The 27,138-nt window shown below is 28.0% G+C and overlaps 1 protein-coding gene across 1 annotated transcript in view; it reads left to right on the top strand.

Annotated features, from left to right (window-relative positions):
* The first annotated feature begins 5,482 nt into the window (after nucleotides 1-5,482).
* LOC132943126 (zwei Ig domain protein zig-8-like) overlaps nucleotides 5,483-27,138 on the top strand; it is a 277,915-nt gene continuing 256,259 nt past the window's right edge. Inside the window, exon 1 of the mRNA XM_061011950.1 lies at nucleotides 5,483-6,196. Within this exon, the coding sequence (XP_060867933.1) occupies nucleotides 6,133-6,196 (64 nt within the window). The 5' untranslated portion in view covers nucleotides 5,483-6,132. The remainder of the gene's footprint in view (nucleotides 6,197-27,138) is intronic.

The following is a 27,138-nucleotide window of genomic DNA, read 5'->3' as shown; positions in this document are numbered from 1 at the left end:
GGGATAACATTTTTATAATATTGAGGCGTGGAGAGGTCGATGATTTCAAAAAGTCGATGTGGTGTGTCCATGAGCATCTTTTGTCGAAAGTGATAACGAGTATCTTGATTGTATTGTAATTTATTAATAGATGATCGCCCAATTTTATCTTAATTGGATTTTGAAAGCGTTTACGTGTAAATACGATGCATTTTGATTTTTCACGGGAAAAAGTGAAGCCAGATATTTGAGTCCATTTTTGTAGGTTGTTGATGGCTTTTTGAAGGTGGCATTGAACGGTGGCTAAGTTCTTGCTCCGGTAATAAATATTAAAGTCGTCCGCGTAGAGGGTAGATTTGATAGGGTAAGATATGTTTTGAGTGATATTATTGATGGCTATCAAGAAAAGAGTGACCGAAATAGTTGATCCTTGAGGTATTCCGTTAGCTTGTTCAAAGACTTTGGAAAGAGATTGGTTGATTCTTACTTGGAATGTTCTTGTTTTAAGGAAATTTCTGATGAAATTGAAAATTTGATTTTGGCTGAGTACTTTAGAGAGACTAGTTAAAATGTGTGGTTTCCATGTTGTATCGTAGGCTTTCATCAAATCTAGACTAATCATACCTAAATATTGATTTTCGGAGTATGTGTTTTGAATTTCTGTGTGTATTTTTGATAGACAGTTGTATGTACCTTTATTTTTCCGAAATCCACATTTTTCAGGAGTGAAATAGTTGGACTGTTCTAGGAACCATATTAAACGTTGATTTACTATTTTCTCTAAGAGTTTACATAATGTTTTTAGGAGAGAGATGGGACGGTATCCTTCAGGTGAGAATTTGTTTTTTCCTGGCTTACTTATGGGGATCACAATGCTGTTTCTCCAGCTTTGTGGGAAAACGTTGTGGTTCCATATGAAGTTGATAATAATCTTTTATTTAAGAACAAAAAGTAGAAATTGTAAAATAATATAAATTAATTAATAATAATGATAATAAATACAATTTTTTGCACTGAACCGGGTTCAAACTGGTGGCTGCGCGCGTCGTAGCCAACCACACCTTTGCACTGCCAGCGACTAGTTTGGGCTACATTTACTGAAAAGCGCCGCCGCCGCCGTCTCAATTTATCTGGCAATGACTGTAGTTTGTATTTCCATATTAATATTTCAGTTTCTAAAATATTATACACTGAAAAAGTGGGATATAATGAAAAGGACAAAGAGTATTTTAAAATATTTTTAGAACGGCACCGTTAATTGGTGTCTCTAATATACGGGTTTTTACTCTTATCATTTATATTTAGATATATTATATTGAGCCTAGAAATGTCGATTGTTAAACAATCTTTTTAAAATAAAATGCAAATACATTTTTTTAATAAAGACTTATATGCGAAGTTTTAACCATAATTTTCAATATTCAACTTCATGTCTGGGTAACGATCATTACCTACATCAGCTATATCACCATGTATAACAAACAAGTAGGTATCTAAAGACATTCAGCTGTTAACTGATAACAATAATAAATTATGGTTAGAACTATGGTTAGGTAGATAGTATTTAAAGAGGCACAATGCCTAAAAATTATAAAGTTACTAATTAATTTGAAAGACAGGTAACAATAAAATGTCATAAGGCCAATAACAAAAAAAAAAAATAGGATTCAAAACTGTAAATAAACCACACAGATGTTTCAACAATATATTATATTATAGACAAAATTGTAGAAAATCGTATGCTCTCTAACGAAGAATTTTCCAAATATGCAAAAATAAGAAATAACCTCGGTATTGACGTTTTTTGGTTACGAACCTTCTGAAATAATAATCGCTATCCTTACATTCTTTAGAACTTAAACTCTAAAGATAAGTGTCCTTCTTTTAAGTTATTCCAAAATCGTAGGTAATTCAAAATATATTTTCGTTCATATTGATTTGATTTTAATGATGAAAATATCATAATACCACAATATGCTAATATTGTTACTACAAAATAAAGTTCGTTAAAATGTATTTCATGTATTTTATGAGTGACGTAAATAATATTCAATGATGTCTATAATATTTCTTTAAAAGTTTTTTTTTTTATAGGTTGTTACCACTGGGTACCTTCCCTAATCGTATTATCATATCATTCTTACTCGTCACTCATCAAAACTATTTATTATACTTGAACATGTATAGATTGTAGATTACTTAAAAAAAAAAAAAGTTTTTTAATCCAAAACAGTATGCAATTTTAATTATACCTATATAAATATATCATTATAATTTAATCTAAAACAAAAATAATATAAATAAATACAATAATAAATGCATTAGTTATATTATTAAATGATGTTTCAATATCTATTTACGAAAGATATAAAATATAAAAGGCAAATATGAAAATCAAACGATTATTTGTTTATGCCTATGAACCAAACGGAATCAATAAAAGCATCGTATATTCAAAGGACTTGCAATAATATTATAATATTAAGTCAATAAAATTACATAGAATTTAATTATTTTCAAAAAGTAGAACAAATATTTAAAAAAAAAAAATTAATTACTATACTTATCTATAATAATTGTTCATAATATTTTATATTATTACATTTTCACACCTTAACAATTCTCATTTCGAGAAAAATAATTCACGGATGAAGCCTGGAAATTCAGCTAGTGTTTATAAAATTCAATGTCAATATATTATATAAATGTATTTATTACATTATATTATGTAAATTAATATTTTCTTACATAATGTGTTGACGGCCGTCATTGGTCAAAATTTTTTTTGCTCCGAAAGGGTATTATATATTTTACGTGTAAGATTAATGGAAATATTTTATAAGAATGAAGTATTTTTATATATTGTTGTATCATGAATTGAAAATGTATGCATCTATTCACAATATTTTTAAAGTAGGTATAGAAACAAATATCATTTTTGAGAATATACAATATGATAAATATAAGTGCACTTTCGATAAAAAAAAATATAGAAATATGCGATACAACGGAAAATAAAATAACTATTAAAAAATGATGAACTGTGTTGTTATGACTTTTAAGAATACTTCATAGACTATAGACACATACATTTATAATTCTGTGGAGATATAATATACATTTTTACCTGCATCTATACTATAATTCCTAAATGTTGTTGATTTCACAATAAATTCAAATAATGTAAAAGTACATTTTGTTTAGTGAATTTATCATATTTTTAATATTGTGGATGGTTTTAATTTTTTTTTTTTTTAACGAAGAACATTACCTAGATTTATTTAAGAATACAAAGAGGTTTTATACATTATAATATTATATCACCTATAAGAACGGTTTTCTTATTAATTTATGATTAATTACAAGCTAATAGAATTATTATCTATATAATGGGCTTAATTTGTCCGTTGTATTAATTATTTACGCGTTCTATAGTGTAGATGTAGGTATTTATTAATGGGTTTAAAAAAAAAAAGTAGTGTTTCATTGTAGGTACATTTTAATTGGCGGCACTATATAGTATATGTACACTTTCAGCTGCAAGATAAATAAATAACCGTAGATGGCTTAAGACTTATTAGGTTTGCATCAGATGGCTACTTTAAAAAGTATTTTTTTTCATCATTGGTCTTACCCATCAATACCTAAATTATTTACTTTTTTTATGCAATAGTGTTCAATAGATATTATAATCACCGTACCGAGATTACAAAATTTAAAATATTACGTTAAGTATAATTAAGTACTCCTCGTTCGGCGGATAAATATATTTTAATATAATAACATTGCGTAATCAATCATGAAATGGAAATAAAAACGAAATTTTTCGGTTTTTTTTGCATAGGTGCGTTTTATTATTACTATTATTGTTATTATCATATTATACATATATTATTATTATTACGACTACCTGCGCTGTTATAATTGCACGTGATCTATACTTACACCCGTCAAACGCGCGCCGTGCCGAGCGTATATACCTACATACCTATAATACCATACGGTCGGTGTACTCGGTATACTGTTGCGGTGGACGTGGTGACGGCGGTATATTTCAATAAACCCATTTGAAAACTAAGGTTGGCATAAATAATTTACCAAGTTTCCTGAACGTGCACAATTCTCCCTCACACACACATCTACACACACACACACACTCTTATTATCCTACCCGTGCAGTGTTTGCCGCGGGAAACACCAACTAGCTATTACATCGCGTTTCCATTATCCGAATTTTTCGGGTTATTTCCTCTTGCACCTCCGTCCAGGCCGTCATGTACAACAATACAGTGGCGCCTATACACACAATATATAATAATAATAGTAATAATAATAATATAACGATGACGTTCAACATAAAAATGACGTTAAATTTCGTTCAGAATATAGGTACCTACCCCGCGGGCGTTTTCCTGGACGACCACTGTATTATATCGTCCTTACTTATAATAGCCTACGTATTATTAATTATTATTCGCGTGAATACGGCGGGTTTTATAAATCGACGGTTACGAACATTGTGGTCATCTATGTTAATCTGTTGGTATTTTATAATTTGTAAGAGTTGTCCGAGTATATTATAATAACTGATAAGATGAACTAGACTAGATATTTTTCATATACCTATATTTTATATTGCATCATGTATGATCAAAGTCCTCCGCGTGGTTTTATCTTCTAAGCAAATTATTGATTAGTTATTATAATGAACTATTATCCTTCGTTCGTATAGTTTTATAACTCAAAAACTATATTGCTTCAAGTTTCGATCACGGTACTCAGGTCCTCATTTTAAATAACAAAAGTTTTATCGCTATAAAAACACACCTTAAATGGCATTAGAAATCAAACTTTTTTAAAAATGGCTAAAAATTCCGAAACGTATTGTTTGAATAAGTCAACGATTAAAAGATAAACCGCGTTATGAAAATGTTTGACGAATCACTCTATGTTTGTACGCATACACACACACGAAAACGGAAAGAAAAAAATTAAGTTGAAAAAACACACACAAAGACAAAGGAACGCAGTGAAAAGAAACGAAATTAATAAGTGCGTGGGTACAGTTGAAGAAATAAAGACGAGTTTGAGAGAGAGAGAGAGATGGACTGATATATAATAATAATAATAATAATAGTGTGAAAGAAAACCAAGGAGAAGCAGAATAAGGAGTAGACTGCAGGGAGAGAGAGAGAGCGAGAGAGAGAGAGAGATTGAAACGGGTAGAATAAAAGGGACAGGGAGGGAGAATGAGAATGAGAGAGAGATAGAGAGAGAAACAGGGTGAGAAAGAGAGAGACAGAGTGAGGGAGATCGTGGAAGAGAGAAAGGAATAGTGAGAGAGAGAGAGAGAGAGAAGTGCAGCGGAGAGCGGGCGAGGATAAACGGCGAAAAACCGCGGAAGCACGGTCTAATTTTCTGCGCAAGTTCGTCGCGCCAACGTACCCACCGGGGGGCGCGAGATCGCGGTGACGGGGGCGGCAGCCGCGTTTTTCGCCGACGACCGTGTGTGCGTGTCAGACTCCGTCGTGGTAAGCCGGTGCGCACGGTCCGGTTCGCTGTACGTGTGTGTGAGAGTGTGTGTATTTGTGTGTGAGCGAGTACGTTTTTTCGGAATTTTTTTTGTTTTCATCCGGCCGTTTCGGTTTTTATTTTTATTTGGTGTGCGCCGACGGGCTAATCAATCGCGCGGAACAGCCGTCGTGTATACACGTGTAGGCTAAGTATACCTGCTACGACACGATTATATATACGTTAACGTTCGATCAAACCGTCACGAGTAACGTTCCGGCCGATATCCACCGCCGTGTCTCCGCGTGTTTCAGACTCGATTGAAAAATAAATAAAAAAAAAAAAAGGAACCGTAGACGTCCGAAACCGTTTCGCAACTCTTCGTCGGGATGATCCGCAACGATTCGCACCGACGGCGGTACGGAGGCAATACCGAGTCGATCCGGCGGACCGTCTGACGATCAATTATCCGCATAATACATAGATATACTACGCGTGTGATTCACAGACACAGTGGTCACGTATAACGTAAACAATAATAGCAATTATATACCGCGCGTTACCAAAATAACGGTATTTACCGGACGCATCTGGCGACACGTCTCGTTTCCGAACACTGTTCACCGGACGACGATCATAAACATGTGCACCAAAACGTCCATTGGACGGCTCATCGTTGGCGGAGCCATGCTGCTGCTGGCCACGGGTAAGAGACAATAAATTATAACAATAATTACAATTATTATTGTAATATATTATAGAATATTATTATAATATAATGTCGATAACGCACCTACCGCCCGTGAATCGATGACCGTTGCAAAGTAAACTAATTACAACTTCCTATGTATACCCACCTCTGCAGCAGAGTCCCGTCGCGGACAAAGGGTATAGACTTGCAGTGTGCTATCACAGTGGAGTGATTTTTTGATACAATATAGGCGAAAATGCGCACGTATAATATTATATCAGTTATATAATAATAGCGCCGTAATAATAATATAGTGTACACATAAGGATTTCATGAAAATTAATTGATGACGTTTCCTCGTATTCCGAATTATTAGTCGAAATATTATTATTATATTAATTATTGTTGTCCGGCGTTGATTGATAATTAAAGGGAATAACATCAAATAATATACACGTCAAATATATAACTAGCGACCGAATAATTGGTCCGATGATGGTTATTTCAAAAATATGGATTTGAAACGAACATGTTTCTTGATTACGTATCTTTGTCTACGAATGATAGTTGATATTCTAAGGTGACGAGTCACACTCATCTCCAAAGTAAAAGCAAAGTCTGTGATCAAAAAATCATTGTAAACTATTAGTTATCATCATAAATTATACTTATAAACGACATTATGTTACTGTTTTTGATAGCAGTTTGTAGAAAAATCAACGTTACCCAATCGATTGACTTTACAAATTAATAACAAAAACACTTACAAAACATATTATTACAATGAACCATGACGTATACAATATCCGATATATTTAGGTATATATATCAGAAGGGCAATATTAGCGTCCATTTTATGATGGGAATGTCAATGTGGTCAGTTAGAAGTGCTGAACGGAGGTGTTCCGTAAATAAAGGTGGATCAGTATCATACAAATTGCTATCAATATATTATATTGTTTGATTTTCACATAAAAAAATATATATTTCCATTATTCACGGCTTCAACTTACAAATGCATAGTCGCATACTCGCATATAGTACATACTCGTACAAACCTTAACTGGCTACCGGTCGATAATAATATTATAGATAAGTTATAGTTAATTATTACCACATGGAAATCAAATTAACTTTACAAAATATGAATAAATATTTTAATATGTTTAGAAAACTACGCGAGTCGCTACCCGTATAATAATTTTTGTATTTATGACTACTGAACCGCCTATTTTACTGAACACCATATTTCCAATGAATCATGTTAATATAATTTATTACCTCAACAAAAGTTACGGACAGGATACAGAGACAGTGTGTTGGACAATTATCACGTTTCATCCATTAAGGCGAAGGCTAGCATTTTGTTGTTTCTATACAGTTGAAAGCAATGATAGATAATTAATAACTATCATTTGAAAAAAATATACTCTTACGTACAGTACGATAATTTATTTATAAAATTAACTTTTGAAAACTATATTATAACTGTATAATATCTATATAATATTTTCGTAGTAAACTAAGATATAATGTAGTGAAAATCAGAATCGTTTTTCGTAGCTATATATTATGTAAGGTTCATAGAAGACCGGAAAACCTATTTCATTATTTTGCTAGCTTAAAATATAATTAATAAGGAACTTGTTTGCCAGATAGTCTATATATATATTATATAATATGCCAGAATGATTTGGTTAGGTTTTTACTGACCATAAAATTGTGATCAATAACGTACCTATATTATACGATATGCGTGTATGACAGGATATCATTATCTGTAATTGATTGTAAATTTATTTTATATTTTTTCAATATTCACAAAATATACGCTAGGTATGTTAAATTGCAAACTATTCAAATCAGTACGAAAATTGTCTTAGGTCTTTAAATTGAAACCATAAAATAAATTATGTGTTCTCAAAAACCGACTGAACTTTGATAAATTTGAGCGTATTAACCGTGTAAAATTAATGAGATAACCATGAACAAGTAAAATTATGTCAGGTCAAGTTTTTAGGTGCATTTAAGACAAACTGTCTACAATGGGCCAACCCAGAGACTTCTACTTTTGCCAGATAAAGTTTTTCGCGATCAGCTAGTTAAAGTTTAAAGGAGCTTGGTAAATAAAATCCTTTTTTGATAATTTGTTCACATTTTTAAAACTTATTTAATTAAGTTTAAACGTCTAAAAAATGTGTACGAAATTATTAGTTCATGTACAAAAAAAAAAATAAGAAAAAATAATTGCTTTTACGATTTTAATACATTTTTTATTATTATTTTCCATTGTGCAATTTACCTGTTAATAAAAAATCACGGGCTACCAATTTTAATAAAGAATAATTTTTATAAAATATGTATTACGTTCAATTGAAAGTTTTCAAAAAGGAAAAATAGAAAAATAGTATTTCAAAAAAGTACCTTATTTATGGTATTTAAATATACAATACGTAGTACGTTAACACACTATTATAATATATGATGTACTTACCTATAGCATAAAATAATAAACAGTAAATAATATTATTATATTATTAAATGTATTTTTAAAATTTACAACATTACCGGTACAACTAACGTTTAATATAAAGTAATGATGACATTATTTAAATTAACGTATACCTATAACATTGTAGTTTAATCAATTTTCATATAAATTGCTTTTAGTTAAAATTCTGATAGGGATAAGTACAATAATAATTGGTTTTACAATCGCATCAAAATGTTCAAATTTCAATATCAGTTCAAACATAATGTATATATTATACTGTACACTTGATACTTCTGAACGTGTGTATAATACCTACCTAATACTACCTATATTACATTTTCAAATATCTACTATAGCAAAATTCAAAATATTTCTTTTGTATAAAGTGATATTATGGGTAGAAAGTATTTTAGTGTTGATGGATAATTCGATTTTATTACATGCACAATATTTGAAAAAAAAAATTTTTCAATAAGTATTTTAAGTACTTATAAATTATATTGGAATTATTTTTTTTATGCTATTTTATATAAAATATACATATTTCTTTATTTTTTTTTTTACATCTGTATTTGTTAATTGCTAATATTAGCAGACCAATCGTTTTATATTTGTTTATTATTTTTATTTTATTAACTATAATAACTATGTAATAATCGAAAATACTGTGGGAGTATGAGCCTTAATTAAAGTGTAATAATACCAGACAGAGAGGATATAAACAAGCTGGTAGCTTGGGTACGTTCCTCGTTTTTTTTCTTTTTTTATTCCGGATAGAGATACTAATAATTAGTAATGTATAATAATTAAAAATAATATATTAATGATTCAAAAAAACGTTCAAAAAACGTTTTGATTTTCAATACATTATATCTCAGTTTTATACGATAATATTATATAAGTGTACAGTTATTATATGGTTATTTGAAAACCTAACCTTTCCTGAATAAGTAACTAGGAATATTTATTGTTTACCAGAATCTATAGAAATGCATCTACGAAATTTATTTAGACATTTTCTACAATAATATTTATAAACTATAAATATTATTATTTATTTAAGAGTTAATCTTTCCTATATTTAGGCATGTAACACTCAGAATAATTATAATGGAACGAAAACGTATACTTACTTGAGTAATTATAAAACAAAATATATATTTATATCATTTTTGGAAATTATTTAAGCATACATTTCAGCAAAAATATTTTTATGATAAAATACAGTGGAGTATATGTATTTATTTTTTCGTTGCGTCACAGTTACAATTAAAAGTGTTTTATTCAAAATTTAAATATTTCATCATATTTGTATGAATTATAATTATAAGTATGTACCTACATTTCGTTAATTTCATTATAATATGTTCCTGTAGAATATATTATATCATATTTCATAATATACATATTGTATAACTATGTACAATGTTTATCCCATAACATGTACAGAGCAAACATACCACAAAATTAAAAAAAAATATTGTTGTTAATAAAATTATAAGTATTAAGTATAGATCAAAGAATAAGGAATATTAGAATGATGATATTTTTAGTAGAAAACTTTGCATCAATTGGGAATTATATTTTAATAATATAGTTTTTTGTTAAGATAAAAATTTTAAATTTACTCTCATGAACATATTCATGGATGATATTTTTATCTGCTCATTATTTCAAAGAAAAATGTCAAAAAAATGTTTGAGTTAATAGTTAATAAAATTATTTGAAAATAATTTAATTATTTAAATGTCAGACTAATAATTGATAGTTCAAATAAGTAATCAAATAGCTGGTTAAAAAAGTGATGACTAAATAAATTATGATATTCTACTGGTTCCTGATATTATTAGCAAGTGTTATCACTTATTGCTAATATAATAATATGATTAATTTAAAACATATAATATTAGGTATTTATTTAATTAAATTTAAATTTTAAATTAAACTATAGATATTAGAACAATTCCGATAAAAATGATTTCTTGGTTTATTGTTTTATAGTTATCTAAAATTGTATTAAATACACATTTTTAATTTTTGATCTATAGTTAATATAGTCATGATTAAGTACCATAAAAAAAAAAAAATAATAACAAAACTGTTTGTTATTGTAAAAATAAATTATTAATTATCCTTTAAATTATTCTTACATCAGTACACGTTTTTTAGATCATATCTCCCAAAGAAATATCTAGGTAAAAAATTGTGTAGGTACATCACTAATTTGGCCATCACTTTATATGTTTTGGTCACTTGTATTATTCTCTTGGAATGTACTATGTATAATATGTTACTATCACCGTTGTAATAATTAACTAATATCGCAAATGGCTAGCCAAAATCATTAATGCCTAACACACGATATTATCGTCAATGGATAGTTGTTACAGACAATAATATATTGTATGCTATGTTGTTAAAATCAAATATTTTTTAATAAATTTACCACTACGACTAGAGAATTACGTAATGTCCACTACTATGGTAATTTTGTTGAACAAAATATTTAAATTGGGATGACATTTAAAATGACGGTGCACAGAAAAATCAATTGACTATAATATAGGGATATGTACTAAATGTTATGCAATGTGATAGTACGCATGCGTGTGTACAAATATTATAACAAATAAGTTGTCCATTATTGCGATTTATATTGCATACTATAGGTACATATGTGATATATTGTGTCCGATCTTTTACTTATACTGTATGATCACCGACATAATATTACAGATCCCAATAGCATGACATAAATTGTAATATTGTTATTACCTATTGATTCGTTAAATTAATTTTACAACGCAGAGCCGATTCAAATTGTTCTACAAGAAAATTCAATAAGCAGTCTTATCAATTATGACTGAAAAAGGCCAGAATGATTACCTGAATTCCGAAAGTCAATATTATCGTATAGAGTCTAATGTAATCGGAAATATCGTTATTGACTAGTCATTAATACAATTGCTTAATTTACATCTTTGATGGTAAAATATGCACTTAAACAATTTTCGTTGGGTGAATTATCTGAATATAAAAATGTTTTAATATCTGTCGTGAAGTCTTGTTTTCAGTTTTTCACTATACATAATATTTTGGTGTATGTTATTTAGTTACTTAAAGTTTTTGAAAAAAAAAATAAATACTGAACAGTTTCCATCTTAGATAAAATTGCGTTAAAAATGCACAACAATTTTTGATTGATATAAAATCTCAATTATCTTCCAAATGGTTTTTTCTACGATCTTATCATTATTCCGTTCAAACAATTTTATGAATTTGGTAATTTAATTCCACGCCTGAAGTTACAAGGTACATACATATGGAAATAATAATATGTAATACGAGAGTCAAAATAGTCTCTAGCAAAGATAAATAATATACCAACTCATACATTATTATAAAAATACTCAGAAGACAGAATAAAACACAGATTCAAGTAAACGTATAGAATTTTGACTCTTTATTTTAAAGGAGGAAAAGTAAAGCTGTATTCGTAATTTATTTTATTAGCTATAAAACTGCAGACAAGCGTCACTGAAAAATTTGTGAAAGTACGACCTCCAAACTTGCTATACATATACGTGAAAAGCTCGGTAAAAACACGTTCTAAAAGTCTGTAAAGTCGTCCAAGTTGATCCCCCAATCGAATAAATACTTGAGTCATCAGGATCTTCGAAACTTGGCAATTTATATAGGTATTATAATTTATTATTAATTTAATCGATGATAAAAATTCCATTTCAAAATGTTTCGACATACGAAATGAATAAATAAAATACTACACTTAGGTAGTTGAAGTATAAACTAATAATTCATAAGAAATCTATAAATCCTTCCGAGTGATAGTGTGCTTTTCAATCATCTAGGTTATAGGACCGGTAACCACGATTCTGGCATGGCTGTAGCAAAACCACATGTTAACATTGTATAACTGTGTTGGATTATGATGACAACATTTAAAAAAAAACATTGTGATTTTTATGCCCATAACTGAAAAGAATCAATTATAATTATAAATCATAATATGTATTATTAGTTGTTTGTTTCTTTTATTTTTAGCATCAATTAAAAAGGATATTATATTAAAATACGAAACGTGATTGAGTGTAAGAAACGGCCGCTGCTACTAGTTCCCAGATGGGTAACCTCTTTGGTCCATAGTGGTAAAAACCTTGCACACAAACCCGTTTTGCCAACCAACAGTACCAATCATACCAACCATACCAATCGTTCCAACTATACCAACCGTAACCACTACAATAGCTAATTGCCATTGTTGCCGGGCTATAGACCAATAAAAAAAAATAAATAGGTTAGTTTTACAATATTTTTATAAGATATATGATTATTATGAACAAATAGAATCAATAATATTTATCAGCAAAAACTGAAATGTAGTTTGTTAGCAAGTTCAATTTAAGATCAGATTTTATAATACAATTGTGGTAAGATCCGCTTTCTATTGGTTACAATGTTCATAATGTTTTATATGATAATAGACCAAAATTCACTAAGTTTTTGTTTAAACATTCATATTTCTTCACTATTTTTCATGTCAGTTTTCGAAATTTTCTAGGAAACTATTATGGAATTTGTAAAATCTCCTGTTTAAAATACCAACTTCGTTCATTTTCTAGATGGGTTCAGTGTCAAACTAAACTACTTTTATTTGTCAGGATGAAAGTAATAGTAATCGTTTTTAACTAAATGCTGACCATTTTTTAATCTAATGGGTTTTTATTGCATTTAAGTACTACTTCAACGATCTCATCGGACCGACCAACTCTGTGGTTAACAGTTTTTCAGTTTCCATTTCGTTATATATATATTACATATTTACGAAGACAAAATAAAAAAAACCACTATAAAACGATGATACAGTGTAGTAACAGCAAAAATAAAGCACTAAATACTTATATGTATCAATTCGGTTGTTTGAATGAAAAAATAATGGCAGTGAAACTAATAATGTGCACAAAACTGTATACAAATAAATTTGAATAATTATAATTATAATACAACTATTTAAAATTAAATTAACGCAAAACTAAATCAGTTAAGTTTTGTAAATTACAATTATAAATTGATTGTTTAAAATTAAAATAAAACGTAGTAAATATATGATATGGACTACAGTTTTCTAATATACATGTATATTGTGTATTAAAATATTAAAACTGACATTTTTTTACCAGTAAAGTGAAATATGAAACGTGAGTGTACACTGTACAGTGTACACCTTAAACATAAAGTTGTATTTTGAATATTTTGTATTAAAATAATCCTCTACATATTATTATATTATATTGTACTTGTGAATAAAAATGTTAAAATAAATTACAAAAAAAAAATATAGTGTCACTGCGACACTATATGTATATTAAAAATATAGTAGCTAGCTGCTATCAAAGACCCTTCTAACATAAAAAAAAGTGGAATTACATTTTTTTCATACTGATTCAACTCCTACTGAAAAAATCACGGTGTTATAACTATTACATCAAACGATTTATATGTTCCTTTATTAAAATGAAACTCTAGTACTTCGATTATCACCAAAGTAATACTCAGTTATAATGTTTTGGATATTTAATTAATATTTTCATATTTTAATGACGATTCTGTAATATAGTATGGGTACTTGATTTCTTCATTAAATTAAATTAAGCAGATCTTCGCAATCGTTACCTTGTCAATATATAATATTGAACTGATTTTTTTTTTTCAATGAAATTTTTTTCATTATACAAAATCTATAAATAATTTTTAATGATAACTATTCAATGATAAGTATTTGAAAAAAAGCTTACGAAAACGGAATGAAAACTTGCGACGGACATGCCACTAAATAGTAACATAATCTAATAACTGAATTAATAAACATATATTTTATGAACGCCTATATCGATACACCCACGCAAGTCGATATCGTAGCTGTAGTCAATTTGAACATACCTAATCCGAGTACGTTGTTTGAATAAAGTATCATCATTCATAGCCGACCAAAATAATAGTTGAATAATGTGTTCGTCAATTAGGTATTAAACTAGGTACTGCTATTAAAGACAAATTTGAATTATTTAAAACTCATAAAAAAAATCACATCACAATACAAGAGAGTAATAAATAATAAATAAAACATTGCATTACTCAACTATGAAGTACTTCTATAAAACGTCGCTAACGTTTTGATAACACGGTAATAAAAACATCAAGAACAAGAAAAGTATTTGCTCGCTCGCAGACAAACGAATAATTTAATTTCGGATTTCTATGTTTGACGTTGTCAGACACAAACGCCGGTGAAATATATTATAACAATACCATCAGATACGGTGCCGAGACACTTTGCAGCTTTTTGAATAATTAGAAAATTATTCGTTTAGGAAGTTTACTAGCTGATGTCATATCGAGGTAATATTTTAATGTCAATACAATATTATTATTTTGTTTACGCATTATGTTTAATTTCGTTGATAGCGTGATGGCACACTATTGTTTTTAAATTAAATTGACTTAGTGTTGACAGCCACTAGTGTATAATATTAACATACAATAGAATTACGTCTCATTGTACTTAGTCACATATTATACCGTCGCATTTCACAAACAAAGTGTGTTGCGTATATGCAGCTTCCGTTAGTTTCGTTCCGTAGACGGCAGACACTGTCTGTACGAGTAGGCAGATAAAAAATGTAATTATTATGTTAAAAAACTTCTTCGTGAATCATTCGTATTGCCGCATATTAATATTTCAGGAATTCAGATATAATAATTCAAAACTACATTCCATTATTTTTGTTTCTAACATTTTTACCGAGATTGTTTGAAAGTCGTTTGCTGTTCGTTCCCGCAAAACAAATAAAAATGGTAATAGAATAATATAAATGACAAATATTATAACACAATATTGTACCGAACTGTAAGATGGTGTTATGACCGTGCCAATTAAAAATGTCAAATGGTTATAACAATTAGTATTATACTGACTTATTTATTTATTTGTTTCAACGGATCAAAAATATCAATTTACAATACCTACATTTAGTAGTATAATAATACAAGAAATAAGATCAATTGTTTTACATAATTACTAAAACCTTCAATGGAAGTAAAAGAAGTAAAATTAAAAAATTTCAAATTTTTTTTTTTATTTTATCTATCTTAAGCATCGTCAACTATAGCCATTATCATTTTATAGTGGGGTTACGGTCTGTTTAGGAAAACGTGTAATGTGTATGTGAGGCGATTATTCGTCACTAAAAACCCGGGTGTTCACCCATTCGATAATTAGCGATGCTGGCCGATGCATGACCTCAGAACACGTTAGTGACTGAGGCCAACCACTAGGCCACACCAGACTCCTAATTTAATTGTTGTTTCATTAGTTAATGACATCATCCAATTTATAGGAGGTTAGGAATAATTTAATCTTTGTGAAAAAAATACATAAAAAAATGGCAGTAGGCCTAGTTATACACTGGGGGACAAAACAAATTTTTATAGTTCAGGAAAATAGATATAACCATTTACATGTTAAAATAAAAATGTTGTATAACTTTATATATCTCTTCTGCTGAAGAACCAACAATGTCTAAAAAAATTAATAATGACTGATAGAGAAAATGTGGCACACGATTTAAAATTAAATTTGAAGGCCATAATGCGAAGGAAATGGACATTATCTAAACATTGAGTATGTTATTAAGAATGGTGCCCAAAGTCCAAACCACAGAATTTTATTCTAATTTTAGTTAAATAAGTAAATAAGGTTTTTTTTCAAACCCCAGAATTATTTAAGCCTTTGGAGTTCCAAATAATGAGGCTTGATAATATCAAAGCGGATTTGCTAATTCATGGTACGTAATAAGACGTATTCTTTAAAAGAATGAGTAGAATTGAATATTATACCTAAATCACTGATATCATGAACACGTATTGAATAAATGCTCGTTGATATGATAAGACTAAAGAAAAATAAATAAATAAATGGTACCTGAGACATTGACAGCGGCATTGTTTTGTGTGTTTTAATATTTAAGTCGTTAATTAATTAATTAAATTTATTCACTAATCGGAGAGGATCCATTTGCAATAGAGACGCATCGTTAGGAGAAATTTATTTGTCAAATGAATTTCTAAACATGAGCAAATAGAAGTATTCTTGCATGTAAAATATGTATAAGTAGATCATTAATAAAAATAAAAAAAATGGTAAAGGATCTAAATGTCAACGTTGGGGCACACCAGATGGGACAATAAATGCATCTGATTTGAAATGTTTGTATTTTTATATTTGTTCCCTGTTTGATATGTAGGACGAAATCCAAAATAGGAAAGGGTCACGAATACCTATGTTATGTAGTTTAGATATAAGTATAGTGCGGTTTACCTTATCAAAAGCGTTTTATAAGAGACTGTGTAAAGTACATTGGACTTGGAAGCCAGTTGCAAAAGCATCTAATATGAATTTTTGGAAAACTAATTGGGACCACTGTTTTAATACTTATACTATCAAGATTGCCGACACATACGGAAAAAAAAATCAACGGTGAAATCTTTTTAGATATGATTGAATCAAACATTTTTTTGTATTTTATAAAGTAAACGGATGATGCGATATTTTTTTTCCTAATTACAAAACCACCCTTTGATATGAAGGTAATAGATCTTGACTTCCAAAAAGCCGGAAAAGGATACTAGTATAATATTATAAGGGTAGATTAAATAGATATTATAATAGCTGAACAGTTAATACAAGTTTGTAATTTAAAAAGAAAATACCCGGCAGAATCCATGTCTTGAGGTTGTCTGTATATTTTATAAGTAATCATATCGAATTGATTTAGAAAATCAGTAGCAATTAAGATAAAAAAAATTTAATTTATTGGGCATAATTCTAGAAATATTATCTGTTACTTAGTTACTTTTTAACTGATTTATATATGCCATTGAAGTAAGTTGTAGGTATAAAATTATTTAAGCATATCACTTTTTAAAAATGCCATTATTTTTAAGATTCGATATCGAAGAGTTTTGTGTGTATCAGTCATATATTTTTAGTAATATATTATATATTTAGGTACTATAACTTAACTGAGGCTAAAACTTATACTTAGTTGAGAGATTAGAAAAAATATTAAAATACCAAACATTTGTTGATAAATTAGTAAGATTAGGACAATTTTATCGTCAAATAACTGTTAAATGAAATCCAGGAAGATTATAATCACCAAATATAATAATTATAGAATTATTACAATATTTGATAAATAAATTATTGACGGTATTAGTACGACAGTACGAGAAATATTGTAATCATTAATATTGGAATGAGGTGGAATATAAACAGCGCCGATTAATAAAACAAATGAACTTATATTTTATAATTTAACAAACGATTGCTCAATATTATTATTTTGTAGTAGTATAATATTGTACGATAACAATGTAAGTGACTTTTGACCGCAATTAATATGCCACCGCCTCCGACGTTGTGCCGAGTATACTTCCTCTATCACAGTGGAAAAAAAGAATAATTTGGAAATAGACCGAGTTCATTATCATTAATCTCTTTATGTAACCAAGGTTCAGATAAAACAATGACATCGTAATCGGCACAAAGCAACATTGCGTGTAAAAACAGCCAGCCCGGTGTTAATACCACGTATATTGTGGTAGAAAAACGTTAAACTATTGAAGCTCGCAACGATTCTTGCTGTTTTTTTTTTTTTTGAGATGACTAGGTAATACATTATTAACACCCTTAATATAATATAAATCATTTTCACTGGCAGATCTCCTTTAAATTAGCTCGGCCAATATTCTTTCGACACGTCTCGTTGAAGTTATATTCGATCCACAGTAACGTAATTTTTTTTATTTATCAACAAATTGAAAGCATTGTGCATATTGTTACGTAACGTATTCCAGTTGGGTCAACACTAGCTGATTTAAAACTTCGCCAAGTGCAGTACATTTGAATAATTTCTGCACCTACCAGTTTTACGAAATATATCATCAATAATAGACTGCATAATAATATTATGTGAAAAATGTTCAGGTACATAAAAATATTAAATTAACTATTCTTGCTCGTCGATTATGTATTCATTCTGAAAGGAATATCTTCCGGAGTAGACACGGCCATATCTGAAGGTTAAGCTTCTAATATATCTTTGACTTTAGATTTTCAATTTCATTTCATTCAAAAATTGCATTCTGCATAATATAACACCCAACTCAATACAAATAAACTTCTTGTCATGATTTCATTTCTTTTCACCATAGATTGAACTGACAGAAAGAATTTACTTATTTTGAGTACGTTTCATATTATTATTATCATCGATCGATTTCAATATTGTATCGAGCTTACAATTAGTAATAATGGAATCCATTACATTATCCAAGGTTTCTAATTGTAGAGATCTCAAATAAGAAGACTTTATCTTATTGGGTATTCGTTTATCCGAAAATGTATTGATTCGACCTATACATATTTTAAACACTTTAAGTTTATCCTGATCACACGCGATTACAAAAGGAAATTTAACTTCGATTGATTAAAACAACGACAGTCGTTTTGTTTCCATATATTCGCGTAAACCACGACGGGGAACATCGGTAAACATTGTGTGTTTACACCAAAAACACCGTCGAGACTGCAGCCAACGTAGATATATCTAATAAAACTAATAACTTCTAAACGACGTGTTATTTGGCGATTCGACGGGTGAAAAAGTTGTAATTCAATTGAACAATATCAATAAGTTTACTCAATTCAATGCTATATCGCACTAACAACTGTACAGTTGTACGCAGCTTACCAAATTCTAAAAGACTATATTCTACGTTATTTATTACTTTGGTTCATCAGAAAATTATATGATGCGTTACAATGGCATAAAACTTTACAAGCAATATTATTATGGTCATATAATAAAAGACAGTAACTTTGCGAAATTTAATTAGAACTAATAACGTATACTGCTTGTATTATGGTTGCATCGAGCTATTTTTCTGGAAATCATGTTTGTGGCTGTATTAAAATTTAAATACGATTCAACTGATGAAAATATTGTGTTTGTATTGATGCTGAGAACAGATAATTTATGTTTTGGTATTATTAGTATCATCTGTTATCACGATTTTGGGTTGAAGAAATTATTTTAGTACATGTCTCCGCCCCACCTTCATTTGAATGTTCAACATTTTTTTGGCAAATATTTATCATGTAATTAGCATGGTTTTATCGCACGCTAACTTTTGTAATTTGCATGATTTTGGTTTAAGCATATAATTTATGGGTAGATAGTATAATATTAAATTTTTTTATATCATGTTTTTGTTTCGTTTCAATACTAATGTCATTATAATGTTATCTTCAATGTAAATTACAATTAAACTGTTTGATATTATTTGTTTTAAAATGTTAATACCTACTATAATGTTATTTAAAATAATATATCTTATATGCTATCTAACAATTTTTATCCAAAACCTTGAAAGTTGAAATTTCCTTCTACTATATTAATACGATTTTTATTCAGAATGTCATTTTTAAATCATATTTAATAATATGGTCTTACAAAATATAGTAATATGATTATAATAATACCAGCTCTACACCATGTATATCAGAATTAAATACTAATATTATATTTTTTTAACATTATTAAATTATTTGCTATCTATTTTCATTCATTTTTATATAATATAAACATTTTGATTATAATTGAAATAATGTATTTACACTTTACCTAAATGGACTGAAATGTTCAAATTTAAATTCTGATCACATTTTACATTGAAACGCCTAGCTATTGCATACACGTAGAATGATAAAATCACTAACGTGTGCTTTGAATTACATTTTCTCTTGTTGACAGAAAATTAGTTTGTTAATGTTATCGTTAATTTTATCAGATCCATATGAATGGTTCTTTCAGAATTCTTCTGCATATTGTAATTTTAATATTATACGTACCTACAACTTTTTGCACAAACATAACCACAAATACAAGCTGTCTTATCGAACTTAATCTAAAATGACATATGTTTTAACAGTATAATTTAATAATTAAACTTAAAGCATTTATACCGCAAAACTGCTCCTTAAGTTTCAAAGTTTCAAGGTGTCAAAGTTTAGGAAATCGTTGTTTTACGAATGACTATAATACCTGTAAACTGCAATATATATATATATATTATTTGGGTAGGTAATTATTAGGTATAAACTATAAACGTCAAGTTCATAATATTTCACTATAATAATATTGTGATTAATCAATAGGCAGGTACTCGGAAAATAGTTGTTCAGTTAAAACAGTTGATTACCAGGTCAGCACACAGTATCATTATATACAGCTACAATTATCACAGTTTTAATACATATAATTTAATTATATGAGAATATGAGTGTCGATGATATATGAACGGATTTAGATGTGTGGGAAATTAGTTTTTACTGAAATGAATTTTAGCTACTCGGGTTAATTTCCCCGCTATTTATATACCGTTACTGTAGTTACTTTGTAACAAAGGTACCTTCATATTACTTTATAAAGGTTTTTGTTTAACGATTATGATTATTGTGTATTCGAAATCAATAGTAAACATATATTTAACTGTGAAATACATGGAAATATTTTTAAAAACGTTATAAATATTTGTTTTTAAAAGTTTTTACCTATAAAAAATTTATTTTTTTTTTTTGTATTCAACAACCGACGAAGTGATTCAAAGAAAACATAGAATCGTTTTTAAATGTGATTATTTATTTTCGACTTTAAATTTATTATTCCGAAACATCATTATTATGCACCAATATGACTGTAGACAAAACTATGAATATCCAACGTAACGACACCAGATCTATGTCCCTGTTTTTCTTTTTATTATTTTCCTTTATTTATTACATATAGGAAAACCTATATAGGTACTCGAGTTGTTGATTATTATAGTAACATACTATAAACACACCATACATTTCTACACAAAATGATAATCATAAACAATAGATATTACATTTCTCATAAAAATAGATTAATGCTGTATGTATTAAGTATACAACAATTTTTGTTTTTCAAAATTTGATTTTGTAAGACAAATTATTACTCTATTCTTATTCATTCCTAATTGTAAATATTAAAATAATCTATATCTTCTCATGCTATATAACTACCTTTAATTTATGTTGCTGGTCGAAATGAATACGTGACATGATTGAAAAATAATACGTGATCCCTAATTTGTTTACTTCTATATGTCCTCCCAATATTGGCTCGACAGAGCAATTTATTTCACAAGAAAAACCGTTCAGTATGTAAATTGTGAAAGTCCATTTTATATGTCACAGCGCTAGGTATCATTAAATGGGCATCAAAATAAAATGTAGGTAATAAAAATATTAAACTTAACTGATGCTGGTTATTCTATGACCCTCTATTAATTATGTGATGCTATAATTTCCTCAAATTATCCTAAGTTTAGTTATGAAAATCGCAAATTTTTATGGAAATTTTTAATAACCTAGGAGTTATTTAATTACAATTAATATTGATAAAATACTGTATGAGTAAATTATTAATTTTCAAGGAGTGAAATAACTCAGATTCTAAATTTCTTTTAATTTAGTACACATTTGTATTATACGTGTCTAAGTTTTGGATAATTTCAAACACCTATTATTGCGTAGTGATGATTGTGTAGTAGAATAAATAACTGAAATATCAGAAATTTAATCAAATTAATACATTTTATCATGTTAATGAATGCTTTAGTCTAGATATCATATGTTTATGATAAGCTGAAGTCACCTCGGTGCTTAAATATGTTAAATTTCTATAATAATAGTTCATATATTGTATTATATTATATCAGATAGTTGATATCTTGTAAAATAAAAGTATAGGTATAGGTATTGATATAGGTATCAAGCTTATTTAAAAAAAATACAGAACCACTCATCACACACCACCATTCCTGATACATAAACACCTTAGTAAAAAGAAAGGCAACTTACGGTAACCAGTTTCGTATCTGTATAATCTGTAAATTAAATTTATTTTTTTGTGAGAAAAGGACCTATTGGGAGTGTAAAATAAACGGAATTAGACAGATTGGATCTCTCTAGTCTCTCCTGAATATTAGGGACGCTAGCGGTAAGTGCGTATTTTCTTGTCAAGCTCTTTTATAATATAGGCTCAGTGAAGACGTAGGGTCATTCCTAATATTTATTTTTCTTCAAAGGATTCCGTTCTTAATTTTTTTTTTGCGTTCCTGGAAAATGATTGTAATACTCCTATCTATAAATGGGTATTTTTATAATGTAACAAATACACTTCTAGTTCGTATAGTTGGTGTTCAAATGTTTTGATGAATGACGATGAATAAAAAATGTAACCTTTTACCTATATCAAAGAACACTAACATATAAGAGGACATCATAATCCACATGTGGTAGCTCCGCTTTCTAACGCATGACCAATTGTACGTTAAATATAATCCATTTTACTTTGTTATTTTTAAAATTAAAGTGAATTGACCTGTTATTAAATTTAATGTTTTGGGTTAGTGAGACGTATACTGCACATGTGGGTACGCCACCTTATTTATGAGCAAATGCCAATTTTAGTTCTGAAAAAATAAACGTGGAGTATTCTAAATGTATTCACAACATATTCTATTATACAACCATAGATACTATGATCATAATAACAATAATGAAAGCATGTAACAAGCAGAACGATCGCACACAAGTGAATTTAGACTCCAGATTAAATGGGTTGGCATTATTTGTATGAAATATCAAAATTATGCTCGGTGAACAATCATTGATATAATAAGTCTGAAAAATAGAATGGAAAATTTTGTGATATAGAAGTTAATGAGTAATTTTGTACTGCATATTATGACATTGTATTGGTATACAGAACGATAGATAATTTACAACAAACAAAATTATTATTAGGTATGTTTAATGCCACATATAATTGAAATAACATTGAGTATAAATCAAAACTATACTAAATCATTGTAATATATTTTGCTTTAAGTTTTAAACAAAAAAATATTTAACTCTCAGTCAAAAATGTCTATAGAATATTCCAAATATATTGTGTCATAAAAATGGAAGGAATGATTTTGGTTCTTACGCAATCATCCCTCGCCATTTCTCTGGTACAAATTTGGAAGAACATGAATATTATAATTTTGGCAACGTATTTTGTGTTTGAAATGTTATTAAATTATTATAGTTTTAAAGCACACCCTCTTTGACCCCTCGAGTCAGTGAGTTATGAATAAATACGTATATATACCACGACAAGACAAGACAAAATCCTAAATACGCCACAAGTGTCTTGATGTGTGAGTTTGTGTATCCAGCAGGTGTTTAAAGGGTTAAGCATATGATTCTATATCTCGTAAGGTCATATTTGTGTCAACTTTATATTCAGTATTTTCATTTTAGCATATGAATATTATTTTAAAATATTAGTCTACTAATTTTTAGTAGGTATATTTTAGATACAAAAAAAAAAAAATATAATAACTATAAATATTATTGTTTCAAAAAAATGTATCGGTATAATAAATTATGATTTATATAATAATTGGATAAATATAGGGTATTGGATATTGTTCAAGACGTGTATACTATATGCATTTGAATAATTAAAAATTAAATAAATAAAACTGATTTATAGATAGTACTGATAGTCGTTTCAACCGTACTTAAGTTTTAATTTAAAATTATACCAAAATATTTATGTTATAAAAAAATATACACCACTCTCATCAATAATAAACAAAGGTTCATCAGGAGAAAATTGATTATTTTTCCCTTTTTCATTAATTTAAAGCATAGTAGTTATATGTCTTGGAAACCGTGTTTTGGATATTCTACTTTGTGGAAAGATGGGGGCGTCGACTAAAGATTACTCAATTCTAGTTATAAGTATTTAAAGTTTATATGAGTGGAACAAAGTGGAATAAGGAAACTCCGAAAAATGCTGGTCCACTATTCCGCTCAACAAAACTTTCAATACTTATTAATAATTAACTGCAATGAAAATTCAATTTATAATATAAAAAAAAACTCTTGAAAAAATTATACTACTGAATATAAGATTAAAATGTATTTTGTGATCAAAACATTTAAAAGCATACAAATTAGAGTGGTAAAAAACCATACAAATATGTTTTTATTTTCAAAAATGTTTTTAGTTAGGTATTTAAAAAAAATTGTTTTTTAAAAACGTTTATAATATTCATGATAATGAGTGTTTACTGGTTTTTACTTTTTAACAGTAAGTTAAAAAAATCAATGCATGTAAACATATAATATATTTCAAAAATTAAATGTAAATGATATATCAATTTATTTTAAATTACTTACCTAACTTATCTGATGAGAATAAAAATAGAAAGAAAATATTGTTTTCTTAGATAATATAAGTTTGTATCTGAACTGAAATTGAATGAAGTTGTCCAACCATTTTTTTTCAGTCTACTGTATTTTTTTATTTGGAAGTTTGAAGTATACAATTTTCTACTAAACCCTTTAAAAATACATTGCATAGTACGAAATTTAATTACTTCAAACTAAATTATTTGAAAAACGTATCCGGATAGTATATAAATTGAATTTTAGAATTAATAAATAATAAATATAAATCAAAGCAGGTACCTCAATTTTTTTTTGCTATGATAATATCAACTCATATAAATATATTAATTAGTAAAATTGTCTTATTTTTTTAAAATTTAATTTTCATTTAGCCCTATTTGTCTCTTGTTCCATTTTGCCAACTAACATACAAAACAAACAATAGTAGCAACAATAACTATATTGCATTAAATTTGAATAAATAAAATTCTGATTAACCTTATTCTATAGGTACCTAATTCATTAATTCCTCTAATTTTTACTCCAGTGGAGCATACTAATTTAAATTCTACGTAAAATGTTTACTCAGATTGTCATACTGAACAAAATTTTTGAATTCTTCTTATTATTTACAATGGTACGATCGAAACACAATATTTTAGTTGATTAAATAATTTAAATTGACATTTTTTACATTTTTAAACAGTACATATTTATAAAACTTCAAAGAACTATATTAAATAATATGCCTTGGCCATTCACGTGTACATGTCAAGGAGGGTTTGAAATTTGTTTTAAATGAAAACTGGAATAGGCGTTGTGACGGAGTGCTGTGAGTTAGAACGAGTAGTTTTTGTTTTAAAAATACTTTAGTTTCGGGATCCCTAACCTAACTGCAAACAAATACAGTACCTATTTTAATACTTATTAACTGTTGAATTTACTGATAAAAACTATTTATATTGGCAAAATAGTATTCAAATAAAAGTACTTTGAAAAAGCTGTCACATCAGAAAACAGTGAATTGATATAAAAAGACCGAAAGTAGGAATTCAAAAACCTCGTCTGATACACCTAAAGCATAAAATTAATATAGAAATGTTAATTGATATTTTACTTATTTTTTGAAATAAATATTTTAATAATTTATCACTCGATAGCTGTAACAAAATATAAAATTATTAATTGTCCTCATATTTTTAATTAGAATTATTAACAAACTTATAGCCGTTGACTTAACGATCATTGTTATTAGAACGTTTGGTGAATTTAAAAGCTTCAACACGAAACGATATATTATGTCTTTTTGATTGATATTTCAAAGTTGATACCAAAAAAGCAAATATTTTGGACTTAATCTTACAAAATCAACGAAACCTGTTCAAAACCTTAGTAAATACGACAGATCATATTATTTTCTCAGATATCGATCACAATATTTGTTACACGCCATATTCACGTACCCAATAAAATTATAATTATTCTGTGCAACTATTAATTCTATAATTTTACATTCCATTTGTATAATTGTTTCTTGTCGCTTTATTATAGATATAAAATGTCCCTAGCAGGTACTATATAGCACACATAATATTTAGTTATTAGAGATTTTATCTATAAGCAAGATAGACTTTTGGATCCTTGACCTAAATATTATGCAGTATTATAGCATCAACGTTCCACACAATACCTTTACATTCAGTTCAAAATAGGTCTTATATTGTTGAGAAAAGTGTATATTGCGCACTATTTTTATTATATTTTTATCATATTTAAAGAACGGATTATTTCATATTATAATGTTTAAGGAGTTTAAAATATATATATTAATTAATTAAACTTATTATAAGTCTAACTAGCTATCTCTGTTAAATGTACACAATTAAATATTCAACATTTTATAAGATAATCTAATAATTATGGTAAAAAAAAATAATGATGTATTTTAATATCGAATACCTGAAACTGCGTAAAAGATATAAGAACAGTCATCTGAATTCTAAAATTATTATTAGAATTAATATACTTGTATAATTTAGTGACTTGCTCAAAATGTTTGTATACATG

Source organism: Metopolophium dirhodum, chromosome 4, assembly GCF_019925205.1.
Source record: "Metopolophium dirhodum isolate CAU chromosome 4, ASM1992520v1, whole genome shotgun sequence".
Classification (NCBI taxonomy): Eukaryota; Metazoa; Arthropoda; class Insecta; order Hemiptera; family Aphididae; genus Metopolophium; species Metopolophium dirhodum.
The sequence above is the reverse complement of the archived record's forward strand: the minus strand, read 5'-3'. Positions and strand labels throughout refer to the sequence as shown.